The sequence below is a fragment of the Poecile atricapillus genome, chromosome 4 (genome assembly GCF_030490865.1).
Source record: "Poecile atricapillus isolate bPoeAtr1 chromosome 4, bPoeAtr1.hap1, whole genome shotgun sequence".
Lineage (NCBI taxonomy): Eukaryota > Metazoa > Chordata > Aves > Passeriformes > Paridae > Poecile > Poecile atricapillus.
Window position 1 is genome coordinate 74,588,869 of NC_081252.1, and position 13,166 is coordinate 74,602,034.

Consider the following 13,166-nt stretch of genomic DNA (forward strand, 5'->3'; position numbering starts at 1 on the left):
TCCCAAGTGACCCTCGGTGACCCCAGTGACCTCCCCTTCCAGGCCTGACCCCGGTGTGTCCCCGAGTGTCCCCTCCCACCCCGGGATGTCCCTGAGTGTCCCCTCCCACCCCGGTGTGTCCCCGAGTGTCCCCTCCCACCCCGGGGTGTCCCTGAGTGTCCCCTCCCACCCCGGGATGTCCCCGAGTGTCCCCTCCCACCCCGGTGTGTCCCCGAGTGTCCCCTCCCACCCCGGGATGTCCCTGAGTGTCCCCTCCCACCCCGGTGTGTCCCCGAGTGTCCCCTCCTACCCCGGGATGTCCCCGAGTGTCCCCTCCCACCCTGGGATGTCCCCGAGTGTCCCCTCACACCCCGGGATGTCCCCAAATCCCCTCCTTGGTGACACCGGACCCGGAGCTCTTCTCTTTATTGCACGAGGAGGGAGGGGACCGCAGTGTCCCCAGGGGTGTCCCAGGAGTGTCCCAGGGGTGTCCCAGGAGTGTCCCAGGGGTGTCCCCAGGGCTGTCCCAAGGGTGTCCCAGAGGTGTCCTCAGGGGTGTCCCAGGGGGTGTCCCAGAGGTGTCCCCAGGGGTGGGAGTGTCCCCAGGGGTGTCCCAGGGGTGTCCCCAGAGGTGTCCCAGAAGTGTCCCAGGGCTGTCCCCCGAGGCTGTCCCCCGAGGGTGTCCCCAGAGGTGTCCCAGGGGTGCCCCAGGGGGTGTCCCAGAGGTGTCCCCAGGGGTGGGAGTGTCCCCAGAGGTGTCCCCAGAGGTGTCCCAAGGGTGTCCCAGAGGTGTCCCCAGGGGTATCCCCAGGGGGTGTCCCAGGGGTGTCCCAGGGATGTCCCAGGGGTATCCCCAGAGGTGTCCCCAGAGGTGTCCCAGGGATGTCCCCAGGGTGTCCCCAGAGGTTTGGGGTCACTTTTTGAGGAGCTGTGCCCGTGCCCGGTTGAGTTTCTCGGCCACGGTGCCGTCGGTGGCCGAGCACCGGGCCAGCACCAGGCTCATCTCGGCCTCGTTCCTGCGCTCCATGGCCGCCTCGGCCGCCTGCTCCAGGTCCCTGCCAACGCCACCCAGACATTTGGGGACACCCTGGGGACACCCTGGGGACACCCTGGGGACACCACGGACACCCCCAGGCTCCCAGCGCCTCCCGTGGGGGCTCTCAGCGCCCCAAATCCCCGCTCTGGGGAACTCCAGCTGCGCGGTCCCACGTCCTGATCTCACCTCGGTGTCCCCTCAGTGTCCCCTGGTGTCCCCCTGGTGTCCCCTCGGTGTCCCCTCAATGTCCCTTGGTGTCCCCTCAGTGTCCCCTGCTGTCGCCCGGTGCCCCCCGGTGTCCCCTCAGTGTCCCCACGGTGTCCCCCAGTGTTCCCCCATTGTCCTCTTGGTGTCCCTTCGTGTCCCTTTGGTGTCTCCTCAGTGTCCCCCCAGTGTCCCCCGGTGTCCCCTCAGTGTTCCCCCGGTGTCCCCACGGTGTCCCCTCAGTGTTCCTTGGTGTTCCCTCAGTGTCCCCTGCTGTCCCCTGGTGTCCCCTCAGTGTCCCCCGGTGTCCCCTCAGTGTCCCCCTGGTGTCCCCTCAGTGTCCCCTCAGTGTCCCCCCAGTGTCCCCTTGGTGTCCCCCCCGTGTCCCTTGGTGTCCCCAAGGCGTCCCCCCGGTGTCCCCCAGTGTCCCCTCAGTGCCCCTTGGTGTCCCCTCAGTGTCCCCCAGTGTCCCCCCGGTGTCCCCTCAGTGTCCTCTCGGTGTCCCCAGCTGTCCCCCAGTGTCCCCTCAGTGTCCCCTCAGTGTCCCCCGGTGTCCCTCTGTGTCCCCACGGTGTCCCCTCAGTGTCCCTTGGTGTCCCCTCAGTGTCCCCTGCTGTCGCCCGGTGTCCCCCGGTGTCCCCTCAGTGTCCCCAGGGTGTCCCCCAGTGTTCCCCCGTTGTCCTCTTGGTGTCCCTTCGTGTCCCCTTGGTGTCCCCTCAGTGTCCCCTCAGTGTCCCCTGCTGTCCCCTTGGTGTCCCCTTGGTGTCCCCTAAGTGTTCCACGCTGTCCCCTAGTGTCCCCCGGTGTCCCCCATGGTGTCCCCCCGGTGTCCCCCAGTGTCCCTCAGTGCCCCCTGGTGTCCCCTGGTGTCCCCTCAGTGCCCCTTCAGTGTCCCCCGGTGTCCCCCGGTGTCCTCTGGTGTCCCCTCAGTGTCCCCACGGTGTCCCCCAGTGTTCCCCCATTGTCCTCTTGGTGTCCCTTCGTGTCCCTTTGGTGTCCCCTCAGTGTCCCCCTGGTGTCCCTCAGTGTCCCCCGGTGTCCCCTTGGTGTCCCCTGGTATCCCCACGGTGTCTCCTGGTGTCCCCTCAGTGTCCCCTCAGTGTCCCCTCAGTGTCCCCCAGTGTCCCCCAGTGTCCCCTCAGTGTCCCCTCAGTGTCCCCGGTGTCCCCAGGACGCACCCCACGAGGACGAAGGCCTTGACGCGCTGCTCGGGGGGCACGCGGGGCGCGTATTTCCTGGCCTCGTAGCGATTGTGGTGCTTCACCGCCACCTCCACGAAGGGCTGGGGGCGTGAGGAAGAGTGGGAGAGGTGAGGAAGAGTGGGGAGAGGTGAGGAAGGGCAGGGAGAGGTGAGGAAGAGTGGGGAGAGGGGAGGAAGAGTGGGGAGAGGGGAGGAAGAGTGGGGAGAGGTGAGGAAGAGCGGGGAGAGGTGAGGAAGAGTGGGGAGAGGTGAGGAAGAGTGGGGAGAGGGGAGGAAGAGTGGGGAGAGGGGAGGAAGAGTGGGGAAAGGGGAGGAAGAGTGGGGAGAGGGGAGGAAGAGTGGGGAGAGGTGAGGAAGGGCAGGGAGAGGTGAGGAAGGGCAGGGAGAGGTGAGGAAGAGTGGGGAGAGGGGAGGAAGAGTGGGGAGAGGTGAGGAAGAGTGGGGAGAGGGGAGGAAGAGTGGGGAGAGGTGAGGAAGAGTGGGGAGAGGGGAGGAAGAGTGGGGAGAGGTGAGGAAGAGTGGGGAGAGGGGAGGAAGGGCAGGGAGAGGTGAGGAAGAGTGGGGAGAGGTGAGGAAGGGCAGGGAGAGGGGAGGAAGAGTGGGGAGAGGTGAGGAAGAGCGGGGAGAGGAAGGGGAGGGAGAGGGGAGGAAGGGCAGGGGAGAAGGAGGAAGAGGATGATGAAGCTGGAGAAGGAAGAAGAGGGTGGAGCTGGAGAAGGAGAAAAAGGATGGGACCTCTGGAGAAGGAGGAAGAGGAGGGTGAAGCTGGCACTGTGAGGAAGAGGAGGGTGAAGAAGGAGGAAGAGGAGGGTGTAGCTGGCATTGTGAGGAAGAGGAGGGTGAAGAAGGAGGAAGAGGAGGGTGAAGCTGGCACTGTGAGGAAGAGGAGGGTGAAGCTGGCACTGTGAGGAAGAGGAGGGTGAAGCTGGAGGAAGAGGAGGGTGAAGCTGGTATTGTGAGGATGATGAAGCTGGCACTGTGAGGAAGAGGAGGGTGAAGCTGGAGGAAGAGGAGGGTGAAGCTGGCATTGTGAGGAAGAGGAGGGTGTAGCTGGAGGAAGAGGAGGGTGTATCTGGCACGGTGAGGAAGATGAAGGAGCACAGCCAGGGGGTGCTGCCGCCCCCCTCAGCAGCCCCAGCTCTCACCAGGTACCCGATGGGCGATTTCTTGCTCTTGGAGAATTTCTCCACCTCCTCCCAGTCCCCGCGCGTGGCCAGAGCGTTGATCTTCAGCCACCAGAACCTGGGCTCGGGGGGTCAGGGGTGATCCTGGAGCCCCCCCAGAGCCCCCCTGGAGCCCCCAGAGCCCCCCAGAGCCCCCCAGGAGCCCCCCAGAGCCCCCCAGGTCCCCCCGGGAGCCTCCCAGACCCCCCCAGGAGCCCCCCAGGTCCCCCAGGAGCCCCCCAGGTCCCCCCTGGACCCCCTCAGAGCCCCCAGGAGCCCCCTGGAGACCCCTGGAGCCCCTCAGAGCCCCCAGGAGCCCCCTGGACACCCCTGGAGCCCCCCAGAAGCCCCCCAGGTCCTCCCAGAGCCCCCTAGGTCCCCCCAGGAGCCCCCCAGACCCCCTCAGGAGCCCCCCAGAGCCCCCAGGAGCCCCCCAGAACCCCCAGAAGCCCCCCAGGAGCCCCAGACCCCCCAGAGCCCCAGACCCCCCCAGGCCCCTCCAGGAGCCCCCCAGGAGCCCCCAGGCCCCCCCAGGAGCCCCCCAGATCCCCCAGAAGACCCCTGGAGCCCCCCAGAGCCCCCCAAGTCCTCCAGGAGCCCCCCAGGAGCCCCCCAGACCCCCCAGGAGCCCCCCTGGAGCCCCCCAGGAGCCCCCCAGGAGCCCCCCAGAGCCCCCCAGGTCCCCCCCAGACCCCCCCAGACCCCCCCCAGGCCCCTCCAGGAGCCCCCCGGAGCCCCCAGGCCCCCCCAGAGTCCCCCAGAGCCCCCCAGGTCCCCCAGGAGCCCCCAGACCCCCCCCAGGTTCCCCAGGAGCCCTCAGGAGCCCCCCAGACCCCCCCAGGTCCCCCCAGGAGTCCCCCAGACCCCCCAGAGCCCCCAGGAGCCCCCCAGAGCCCCCCAGCAGCCCCCAGGTCCCCCCAGGAGTCCCCCAGGAGCCCCCAGGAGCCCCCCAGACCCCCCCAGGAGTCCCCCAGGGTCCCCCCGGAGCCCCTGGAGCCCCCCAGAGCCCCTCAGGCCCCTCCAGGAGCCCCCCAGGAGCCCCCTGGAGCCCCCCAGGAGCCCCCCTGGTGCCCCCCCAGACCCCCCTAGAGCCCCCCAGACCCCCCCAGGAGCCCCCGAGGTCCCCCCAGGTCCCCCCAGGAGCCCCCCAGAGCCCCCAGACCCCCCCAGGAGCCCCCCAGAGCCCCAGACCCCCCCAGGCCCCTCCAGGCCCCTCCAGGAGCCCCCCAGGTCCCCCAGAAGCCCCCCAGGAGCCCCCCAGAGCCCCAGACCCCCCCAGAGCCCCCCAGACCCCCCCAGAAGCCCCCCAGGAGCCCCCTGAAGCCCCCCAGAAGCCCCCCAGGTCCCCCCTGGAGCCCCTCAGAGCCCCCCAGGAGCCCCCTGGACGCCCCTGGAGCCCCCCAGAAGCCCCCCAGGTCCTCCCAGAGCCCCCCAGGAGCCCCCCAGGAGCCCTCAGACCCCCCCAGGAGCCCCCAGAGCCCCCCAGGAGCCCCCCAGGTCCCCCCTGGAGCCCCCCAGACCCCCCCAGGAGCCCCCCAGGTCCCCCCTGGAGCCCCCCAGAGCCCCCCAGAGCCCCCCAGGTCCCCCCAGACCCCCCAGAGCCCCCCAGGAGCCCCCCAGGAGCCCCCAGGAGCCCCCAGGTCCCCCCTGGAGCCCCCAGGAGCCCCCTGGAGCCCCCCAGAGTCCCCCAGGTCCCCCCAGGAGCCTCCCAGACCCCCCCAGGAGCCCCCCAGGTCCCCCCTGGAGCCCCCCAGAGCCCCCAGACCCCCCTGGAGCCCCCCTGGAGCCCCCAGAGCCCCCCAGAGCCCCCCAGGTTCTCCCAGAGCCCCCCAGGTCCCCCAGGAGCCCCCCAGGAGCCCCCAGACCCCCCCAGGAGCCCCCCGGAGCCCCCCAGGAGCCCCCCAGAGCCCCCCAGGAGCCCCCCAGGTCCCCCCAGGAGCCCCCAGACCCCCCCAGGAGCCCCCCAGAGCCCCCCAGGAGCCCCCCAGAGCCCCAGACCCCCCCAGAGCCCCCAGGAGCCCCCTGGAGCCCCCCAGGAGCCCCCCAGAGCCCCCAGACCCCCCCAGGAGACCCCAGACCCCCCCAGGAGCCCCCCAGGTCCCCCCTGAGCCCCCCTGGAGCCCCCTGAAGCCCCCCAGAAGCCCCCCAGGTCCTCCCAGAGCCCCCCAGGTCCCCCCAGGAGCCCCCCAGACCCCCCAGAAGCCCCCTGGAGCCCCCCAAGTCCCCCAGGAGCCCCCCAGGAGCCCCCCAGAGCCCCCCCGGAGCCCCCAGCCCCCCTCAGGAGCCGGCCCCACCTCTTGTCCGGGATCCTGAAGTCGCGGCAGAGCTGCTCTGCGCGCTTGTGGTGCCCGTCCAGGATGAGGGTGGACACGGTGTCGTGCAGGGACAGCTCCAGGTACGGCTTGGACAGCTCCTCCTGCAGGTGCCGCTGCAGCCGCAGCAGCTTGATCTGCTCCTCGGTGGCCTGGGACACGGGGACAGCCACGGGGACATGGCCCGGTGTCTGTGTCCCCTGTCCCAGCCTCAGTGTCCCTGTCCCAGCCCTGGTGTCCCCATCCCACCCCCAGTGTCCCCATCCCAGCCTCAGTGTCCCCATCCCAGCCTCAGTGTCCCTGTCCCAGCCCTGGTGTCCCCATCCCACCCCCAGTGTCCCCATCCCAGCCTCAGTGTCCCCATCCCAGCCTCAGTGTCCCCATCCCAGGCTCAGTGTCCCCATCCCAGCCTCAGTGTCCCCATCCCAGCCTCAATGTCCCCATCCCAGCCTCAGTGTCCCTGTCCCAGCCTCAGTGTCCCCATCCCAGCCTCAGTGTCCCCATCACAGCCTCAGTGTCCCCATCCCAGCCTCAGTGTCCCCATCCCAGCCTCAGTGTCCCCATCCCAGCCTCAGTGTCCCCATCCCAGCCCCGGTGTCCCTGTCCCAGCCCTGTCCCATCCCCGATGTCCCCATCCCAGCCATGCCCCTGGACAGCCACCCAGCCTTGTCCCCAGGGCAGGGATACGTGACCTTGTCCCTGGTGCCCTGGTGTCCCCATGTCCCTGGTGTCCCCACATCCCCAGTGTCCCCACATCCCTGGTGTCCCCGTGTCACTTGTGTCCCCATGTCCCCAGTGTCCCCACATGTCCCTGGTGTCCCCACATCCCTGGTGTCCCCACGTGTCCCCAGTGTCCCCCATGTCCCTGGTGTCCCACGTGTCCCCCGTGTCCCCTGATGTCCCCGATGTCCCCAGTGTCCCCATGTCCCTGGTGTTCCCGGTGTCCCCACGTGTCCCCCGTGTCCCCAGTGTCCCCCGATGTCCCCGATGTCCCCATTGCTCACCTTGGCAGCGAAGTCGTTCTTGGCCTTGTAGAACTCATCCAGGGCGTTCTGCAGAGCGGCCACACGGCCCTCGATCCGCTGGGAACGGACACGGGATGGACACGGGATGGACACGGGATGGACACGGACACGGAATGGACACGGGATGGACACGGAATGGACACGGCATGGACACGGAATGGACACGGGATGGACACGGGATGGACACGGACACGGAATGGACACGGAATGGACACGGACACGGACACGGACACAGACACAGACACAGACACAGACGTGTCATTCCCCAGCTGGGATCCCCGGATAGATCCCAACCTCCCGGCACACACGGCGTGGGATGGGCAGGGTCCCCCACAGCCCTGGGGTGCAAACTGGGAAGTGCCCAATACCCAAATCCCGATCCCCCATTCCCAGATCCCCCATTCCCAAATCCCCCACTCCCATTCCCAAATCCCGATCCCCCATTCCCAAATCCCCCATTCCCAAATCCAGATCCCCCATTCCCAAATCCCCCATTCCCAAATCCAGATCCCCCATTCCCACCCTGACAAGGATGGAATTCCTTCTCCTGGACTTTTCCCCGCCCTGTGGCAGCTCCCTGCCATTCCACCATCCCAATCCTGGAACTTCCCCCAATCCCAATCCCGGAATTTCCCCCATCCCAATCCCAGAATTCCCTCCATCCTAATCCAGAAATTCCCCCCATCCTAATCCCAAAACTCCCCCGGAATTCCCTCCATCCCAATCCTGGAATTCCTCCCAGTCCATCCCGATCCCTCCACCTTGGAATTCCTGATCCCCCCATCCCAATCCCAAAATTCCCCCAACCCATCCCAATACCCCCATCCCAATCCCGGAATTCCCCCATCCCAATCCCAAAATTCCCCCAATCCATCCCAATCCTCCCATCCCAATCCTGGAATTCCCCCCAATCCATCCCGATCCCACCACCTCAGAATTCCTGATCCCCCTCATCCCAATCCCAGAATTCCCCCAGAATCCCCTCCATCCCAATCCTGGAATTCCCTTTATCCCAATCCCAGAATTCCCCCAATCCCAATCTTGGAATTCCCCCAGTCCCAATCCAAGAATTCCCCCAGAATCCCCTCCATCCCAATCCTGAAATTCCCCCCATCCCAATCCCAAAATTCCCCCAATCCATCTCAATCCCAATGTTGGGATCCCCGATCCTGGAATTTCCCCCAATCCATCCCAATCCCCCCATCCCAATCCCAGAATTCCCCCAATCCCAATCCCAGAATTCCCCCAGAATTCCCTCATCCCAATCAAAAAATTCCCCCAATCCATCCCAATCCCTCCATCCTAATCCCTGTATTCCCTCCATCCCAATCCCGGAATTCCTGATCCCCCCATCCCAGTGGATCCCGGAATTCCCTGTGGATTCCGTGGATCCCGTTATTCCCGTTATTCCCATTGGATCCCGTTATTCCCGTTATTCCCGTTGGATCCTGTTATTCCCGTTATTCCCGTTGGATCCCGTTATTCCCATTATTCCCGTGGATCCCGTTATTCCCGTTATTCCCGTTGGATCCCGTTATTCCTGTGGATCCCGTTGGATCCTGTTATTCCCGTTGGATCCCATTATTCCCGTTATTCCCGTTGGATCCCGTTATTCCCGTTATTCCCGTTGGATCCCGTTATTCCCGTTATTCCCGTTGGATCCCGTTATTCCTGTGGATCCCGTTGGATCCCGTTATTCCCGTTGGATCCCATTATTCCCGTTATTCCCGTTATTCCCATTATTCCCGTTGTTATTCCCGTTGTTATTCCCGTTATTCCCATTATTCCCGTTATTCCCGTTATTCCCGTTGGATCCCGTTATTCCCATTGTTATTCCCGTTGTTATTCCCGTTATTCCCGTTATTCCCGTTGTTATTCCCGTTGTTATTCCCGTTATTCCCATTGTTATTCCCGTTATTCCCGTTGTTATTCCCGTTATTATTCCTGCTGTTATTCCCGTTGTTATTCCCGTTATTATTCCCGTTGTTATTTCCGTTATTCCCGTTGTTATTCCTGTTATTCCCGTTGTTATTCCCGTTGTTATTCCCGTTATTCCCGTTGTTATTCCCGTTGTTATTCCCGCTGTTATTCCCGTTATTCCCGTTGTTATTCCCGTTGTTATTCCCGTTGTTATTCCCGTTGTTATTCCCGTTATTCCCGTTGTTATTCCCGTTATTCCCGTTGTTATTCCCGCTGTTATTCCCGTTGTTATTCCCGCTGTTATTCCCGTTGGATCCCGTTATTCCCGTTATTCCTGTTATTATTCCCGTTGTTATTCCCGTTGTTATTCCCGTTGTTATTCCCGTTGTTATTCCCACTGTTATTCCCGCCGTTATTCCCGTTATTCCCGTTGTTATTCCCGTTGTTATTCCCGTTGTTATTCCCGTTGTTATTCCCGTTATTATTCCCGTTGTTATTCCCGTTATTCCCGTTGTTATTCCCGTTATTCCCGCTGTTATTCCCGTTATTCCCGCTGTTATTCCCGTTATTCCCGTTGTTATTCCCGTTATTCCCGCTGTTATTCCCGTTATTCCCGCTGTTATTCCCGCTGTTATTCCCGTTGTTATTCCCGCTGTTATTCCCGTTGTTATTCCCGTTGTTTTTCCCGTTATTCCCGCTGTTATTCCCGCTGTTATTCCCGCTGTTATTCCCGTTATTATTCCCGTTATTCCCGCTGTTATTCCCGCTGTTATTCCCATTGTTATTCCCGTTGTTATTCCCGTTATTCCCGGTGTTATTCCCGTTGTTATTCCCGTTATTCCCGCCGTTATTCCCGCTGTTATTTATTCCCGCTGCTCACCCTCTCTCCGTATGCCGCCTGCACGTGGAAGTTCCCCAGCTCCTGGTGGTTGTCGTCCTGGTTGTACAAATCCTTCAGCGTCTCCCGCTCCTGGTGCCGGCAGAACTGCGCGGGAATCCGGGAATTTGGGAATTTGGGAATTCGGGAATCCGGGAATCCGGGAATGCTCAGGGGGATTTGGGGGGCTCAGGGTTTTTTGGGGGGATTTTGGGGGGCTCAGAAGGGGTTTTGGGGGGATTTTTGGGAGTTCAGGGTTTTTTGGAGGGGATTTTGGGGGGCTCAGGGGGTTTTTGGGGGGCCTCAGGTTTTTTTGGGAGGATTTTGGGGGGCTCAGGGAGATTTTGGGGGGGATTTTTGGGAGTTCAGGGTTTTTTGGGCGGGGCTCAAGGTTTTTTGGGGGGGGATTTGGGGGGCTCAGGGTTTTTTTGGGGAAGCTCAGGAGGTTTTTGGGGGGTCCAGGGGGAGCTACAGGGATTTTTTGGGATGCCCAGGAAGGTTTTGTGGTGCCCAGGAGTTTTTTTGGGGGTGCTGGGGAGGTTTTTTGGGGTGCTCAGGGTGTTTTTGGGGGTTCTCAGGGATATTTTTGGGGTGCTCAGGGTGTTTTTGGGGTGCCCCACCTGGCAGTACAGGCTGAGGGTGTTTTTTGGGTGCCCAGGAGAAATTTGGGGTACCCTGGAAGGTTTTTGGGGTGCCCAGGAGGGTTTTTGGGGTGCCCAGGCAGGTTTTGGGGTGCTCAGGGTGTTTTTGGGGTGCCCCACCTGTTGGTACAGGCTGAGGGTGTTTTTTGGGTGCCCAGGAGAAATTTGGGGTACCCTGGAAGGTTTTTGGGGTGCCCAGGAGGGTTTTTAGGGGTTCCCAGGATGTTTTTGGGGTGCTGAGGATGTTTTTGGGGTGCTGAGGATGTTTTTTGGGGTGCCCAGGGTGTTTTTGGGGTGCCCCACCTGTCGGTACAGGCTGAGGGTATTTTTGGGGTGCCCAGGAGGGTTTTTGGGGTTCTCAGGGATGTTTTTGGGGTGCCCAGGAGGATTTTGGGGTGCTGAGGATGTTTTTGGGGTGCCCAGGAGGATTTTGGGGTTCTCAGGGATGTTTTTGGGGTGCCCAGGCAGGTTTTGGGGTGCCCAGGAGGGTTTTTGGGGTTCTCAGGGTGTTTTTGGGGTGCCCAGGGTGTTTTTGGGGTACCCAGGATGTTTTTGGGGTGCCCCACCTGTCGGTACAGGCTGAGGGTATTTTTGGGGTTCCCAGGATGTTTTTGGGGTGCCCAGGCAGGTTTTGGGGTGCCCAGGAGGATTTTGGGGTTCTCAGGGATGTTTTTGGGGTGCCCAGGAGGATTTTGGGGTGCTGAGGATGTTTTTGGGGTGCCCAGGCAGGTTTTGGGGTGCCCAGGAGGGTTTTTGGGGTTCTCAGGGTGTTTTTGGGGTGCCCAGGGTGTTTTTGGGGTGCCCCACCTGTCGGTACAGGCTGAGGGTATTTTTGGGGTTCCCAGGATGTTTTTGGGGTGCCCAGGAAGGTTTTTGGGGTGCCCAGGCAGGTTTTGGGGTGCTCAGGGTGTTTTTGGGGTGCCCAGGAGGATTTTGGGGTTCTCAGGGATGTTTTGGGGTACCCAGGGTGTTTTTGGGGTGCCCAGGGTGTTTTTGGGGTGCCCAGGCAGGTTTTGGGGTGCCCAGGGTGTTTTTGGGGTGCCCAGGGTGTTTTTGGGGTGCCCAGGCAGGTTTTGGGGTACCCAGGGTGTTTTTGGGGTGCCCAGGGTGTTTTTGGGGTGCTCAGGATGTTTTGGGGTGCTCAGGGTGTTTTTGGGGTGCCCCACCTGTCGGTACAGGCTGAGGGCCACGGGCTGGTTCTGCAGGGTCATGAAGAAGGTGCCGCGGTTGAGCTCGTTCTTGAGGTGCAGCACCACCGTGTACACTGGGACAGCAGGGGGACAGCAGGGGGACATGGGGACATCAGTGGGGACATGGGGACATCAGTGGGGACATCATGGGGACAGTGGGGACAGGAACAGGGACATTTGGGACAGGGACAAGGGTTTCCCCCAGCCCCCAGAACATTCCCAGATCTCCCCAGATCCCAGCACATTCCCAGGGATCCCCCCCAGTCCCCAGAACATTCCCAGAGCTCCCCCAGCCCCAGAACATTCCAGAATCTCCCCCAGACCCCAGCCCATTCCTGGATCCCTGCAGTCCCCATGTTGTCCCCGTGCTGTCCCCGTGCTGTCCCCGCTGTCCCCTCACCCAGGTCGGTGTCCCCGCTCTCGATGGCTTTGCCCAGGGCCAGTTTGCTGCGTTTCATCTTCAGCAGCAGCGGCACCTGCTCCCCTGAGCGGGGCTCGTACTCCAGCAGCTGCAGGGACACGCCTGTCACCGGGGCTGGCACTGTCACCTCCCCTGTCCTGCTGTCACCGGGGCTGGCTGTGTCACCTGGGGCTGGCCACCTGTGTCACCTGGGGCTGGCAGTGTCACCTGGGGCTGGCAGTGTCACCTGGGCTGGCAGTGTCACCTGGGGCTGGCTGTGTCACTTGGGGCTGGCAGTGTCACCTGGGCTGGCAGTGTCACCTGGGGCTGGCCACCTGTGTCACCTCCCCTGTCCCTGCCACCGGGGCTGGCTGTGTCACCTGGGCTGGCTGTGTCACCTCCCCTGTTCTGCTGTCACCTGGGGCTGGCTATGTCACCTCCCTGTGCTCCTGTCACCTGGGGCTGGCAGTGTCACCTCCCCTGTCCTGCTGTCACCTGGGGCTGGCTATGTCACCTCCCTGTGCTCCTGTCACCTGGGGCTGGCAGTGTCACCTCCCCTGTCCTGCTGTCACCGGGGCTGGCCCACTGTGTCACCGGGGCTGGCAGTGTCACCTGGGGCTGGCTGTGTCACCCCCCTGTGCTCCTGTCACCGGGGCTGGCCGTGTCAGCTCCCCTGTCCTGCTGTCACCCCCCTGTCCCCACCTTGATGTCCAGCCTGTGTCACCCCCCTGTCCCCGTGTCCCCACCTTGATGTCCAGCCTGTGTCACCCTGCTGTCCCCACCTTGATGGCCAGCCCATGTCACCCCGCTGTCCCCGTCCCCACCTTGATGTCCAGCCCGTGTCACCCTGTGTCACCCCGTGTCCCCACCTTGATGTCCAGCCCGTGTCACCCTGTGTCACCCCGTGTCCCCACCTTGATGGCCAGCCTGTGTCACCCTGTGTCCCCACCTTGATGTCCAGCCCGTGTCACCCTGTGTCACCCCGTGTCCCCACCTTGATGGCCAGCTCAGCGCGGCCGCAGTCGTGGGCGCGTGTGGCGATGTCCGAGTAGGAGATTCCGGCCGCGTCCCCCAGCTTGAGGTTGATGGCCTGGGCCACCTCCTCGTCCGACTTGTCCTTCTGCTGCACCTGGGGGGACAGCCAGAGTGTCCCCAGGTGTGTCCCTGGGTGTCCCCGAGTGTCACTGAGTGTCCCCGGGTGTCCCCAGGAGTGTCCCC

The 13,166-nt window shown here is 63.4% G+C and overlaps 1 protein-coding gene across 1 annotated transcript in view; it reads right to left on the bottom strand.

Annotated features, from left to right (window-relative positions):
* Positions 1-850: 850 nt before the first annotated feature.
* Positions 851-13,166, bottom strand: part of VPS16 (VPS16 core subunit of CORVET and HOPS complexes) — a 29,157-nt gene continuing 16,841 nt past the window's right edge. Inside the window, exons 16-24 of the mRNA XM_058837117.1 lie at positions 12,943-13,077; positions 11,949-12,057; positions 11,525-11,622; positions 9,721-9,825; positions 6,900-6,977; positions 5,878-6,047; positions 3,566-3,662; positions 2,398-2,501; positions 851-1,034 (exon numbers count right to left, since the gene is read on the bottom strand). Coding sequence (XP_058693100.1) covers positions 893-1,034; positions 2,398-2,501; positions 3,566-3,662; positions 5,878-6,047; positions 6,900-6,977; positions 9,721-9,825; positions 11,525-11,622; positions 11,949-12,057; positions 12,943-13,077 — 1,038 coding nt within the window. The 3' untranslated portion in view covers positions 851-892. The remainder of the gene's footprint in view (positions 1,035-2,397; positions 2,502-3,565; positions 3,663-5,877; positions 6,048-6,899; positions 6,978-9,720; positions 9,826-11,524; positions 11,623-11,948; positions 12,058-12,942; positions 13,078-13,166) is intronic.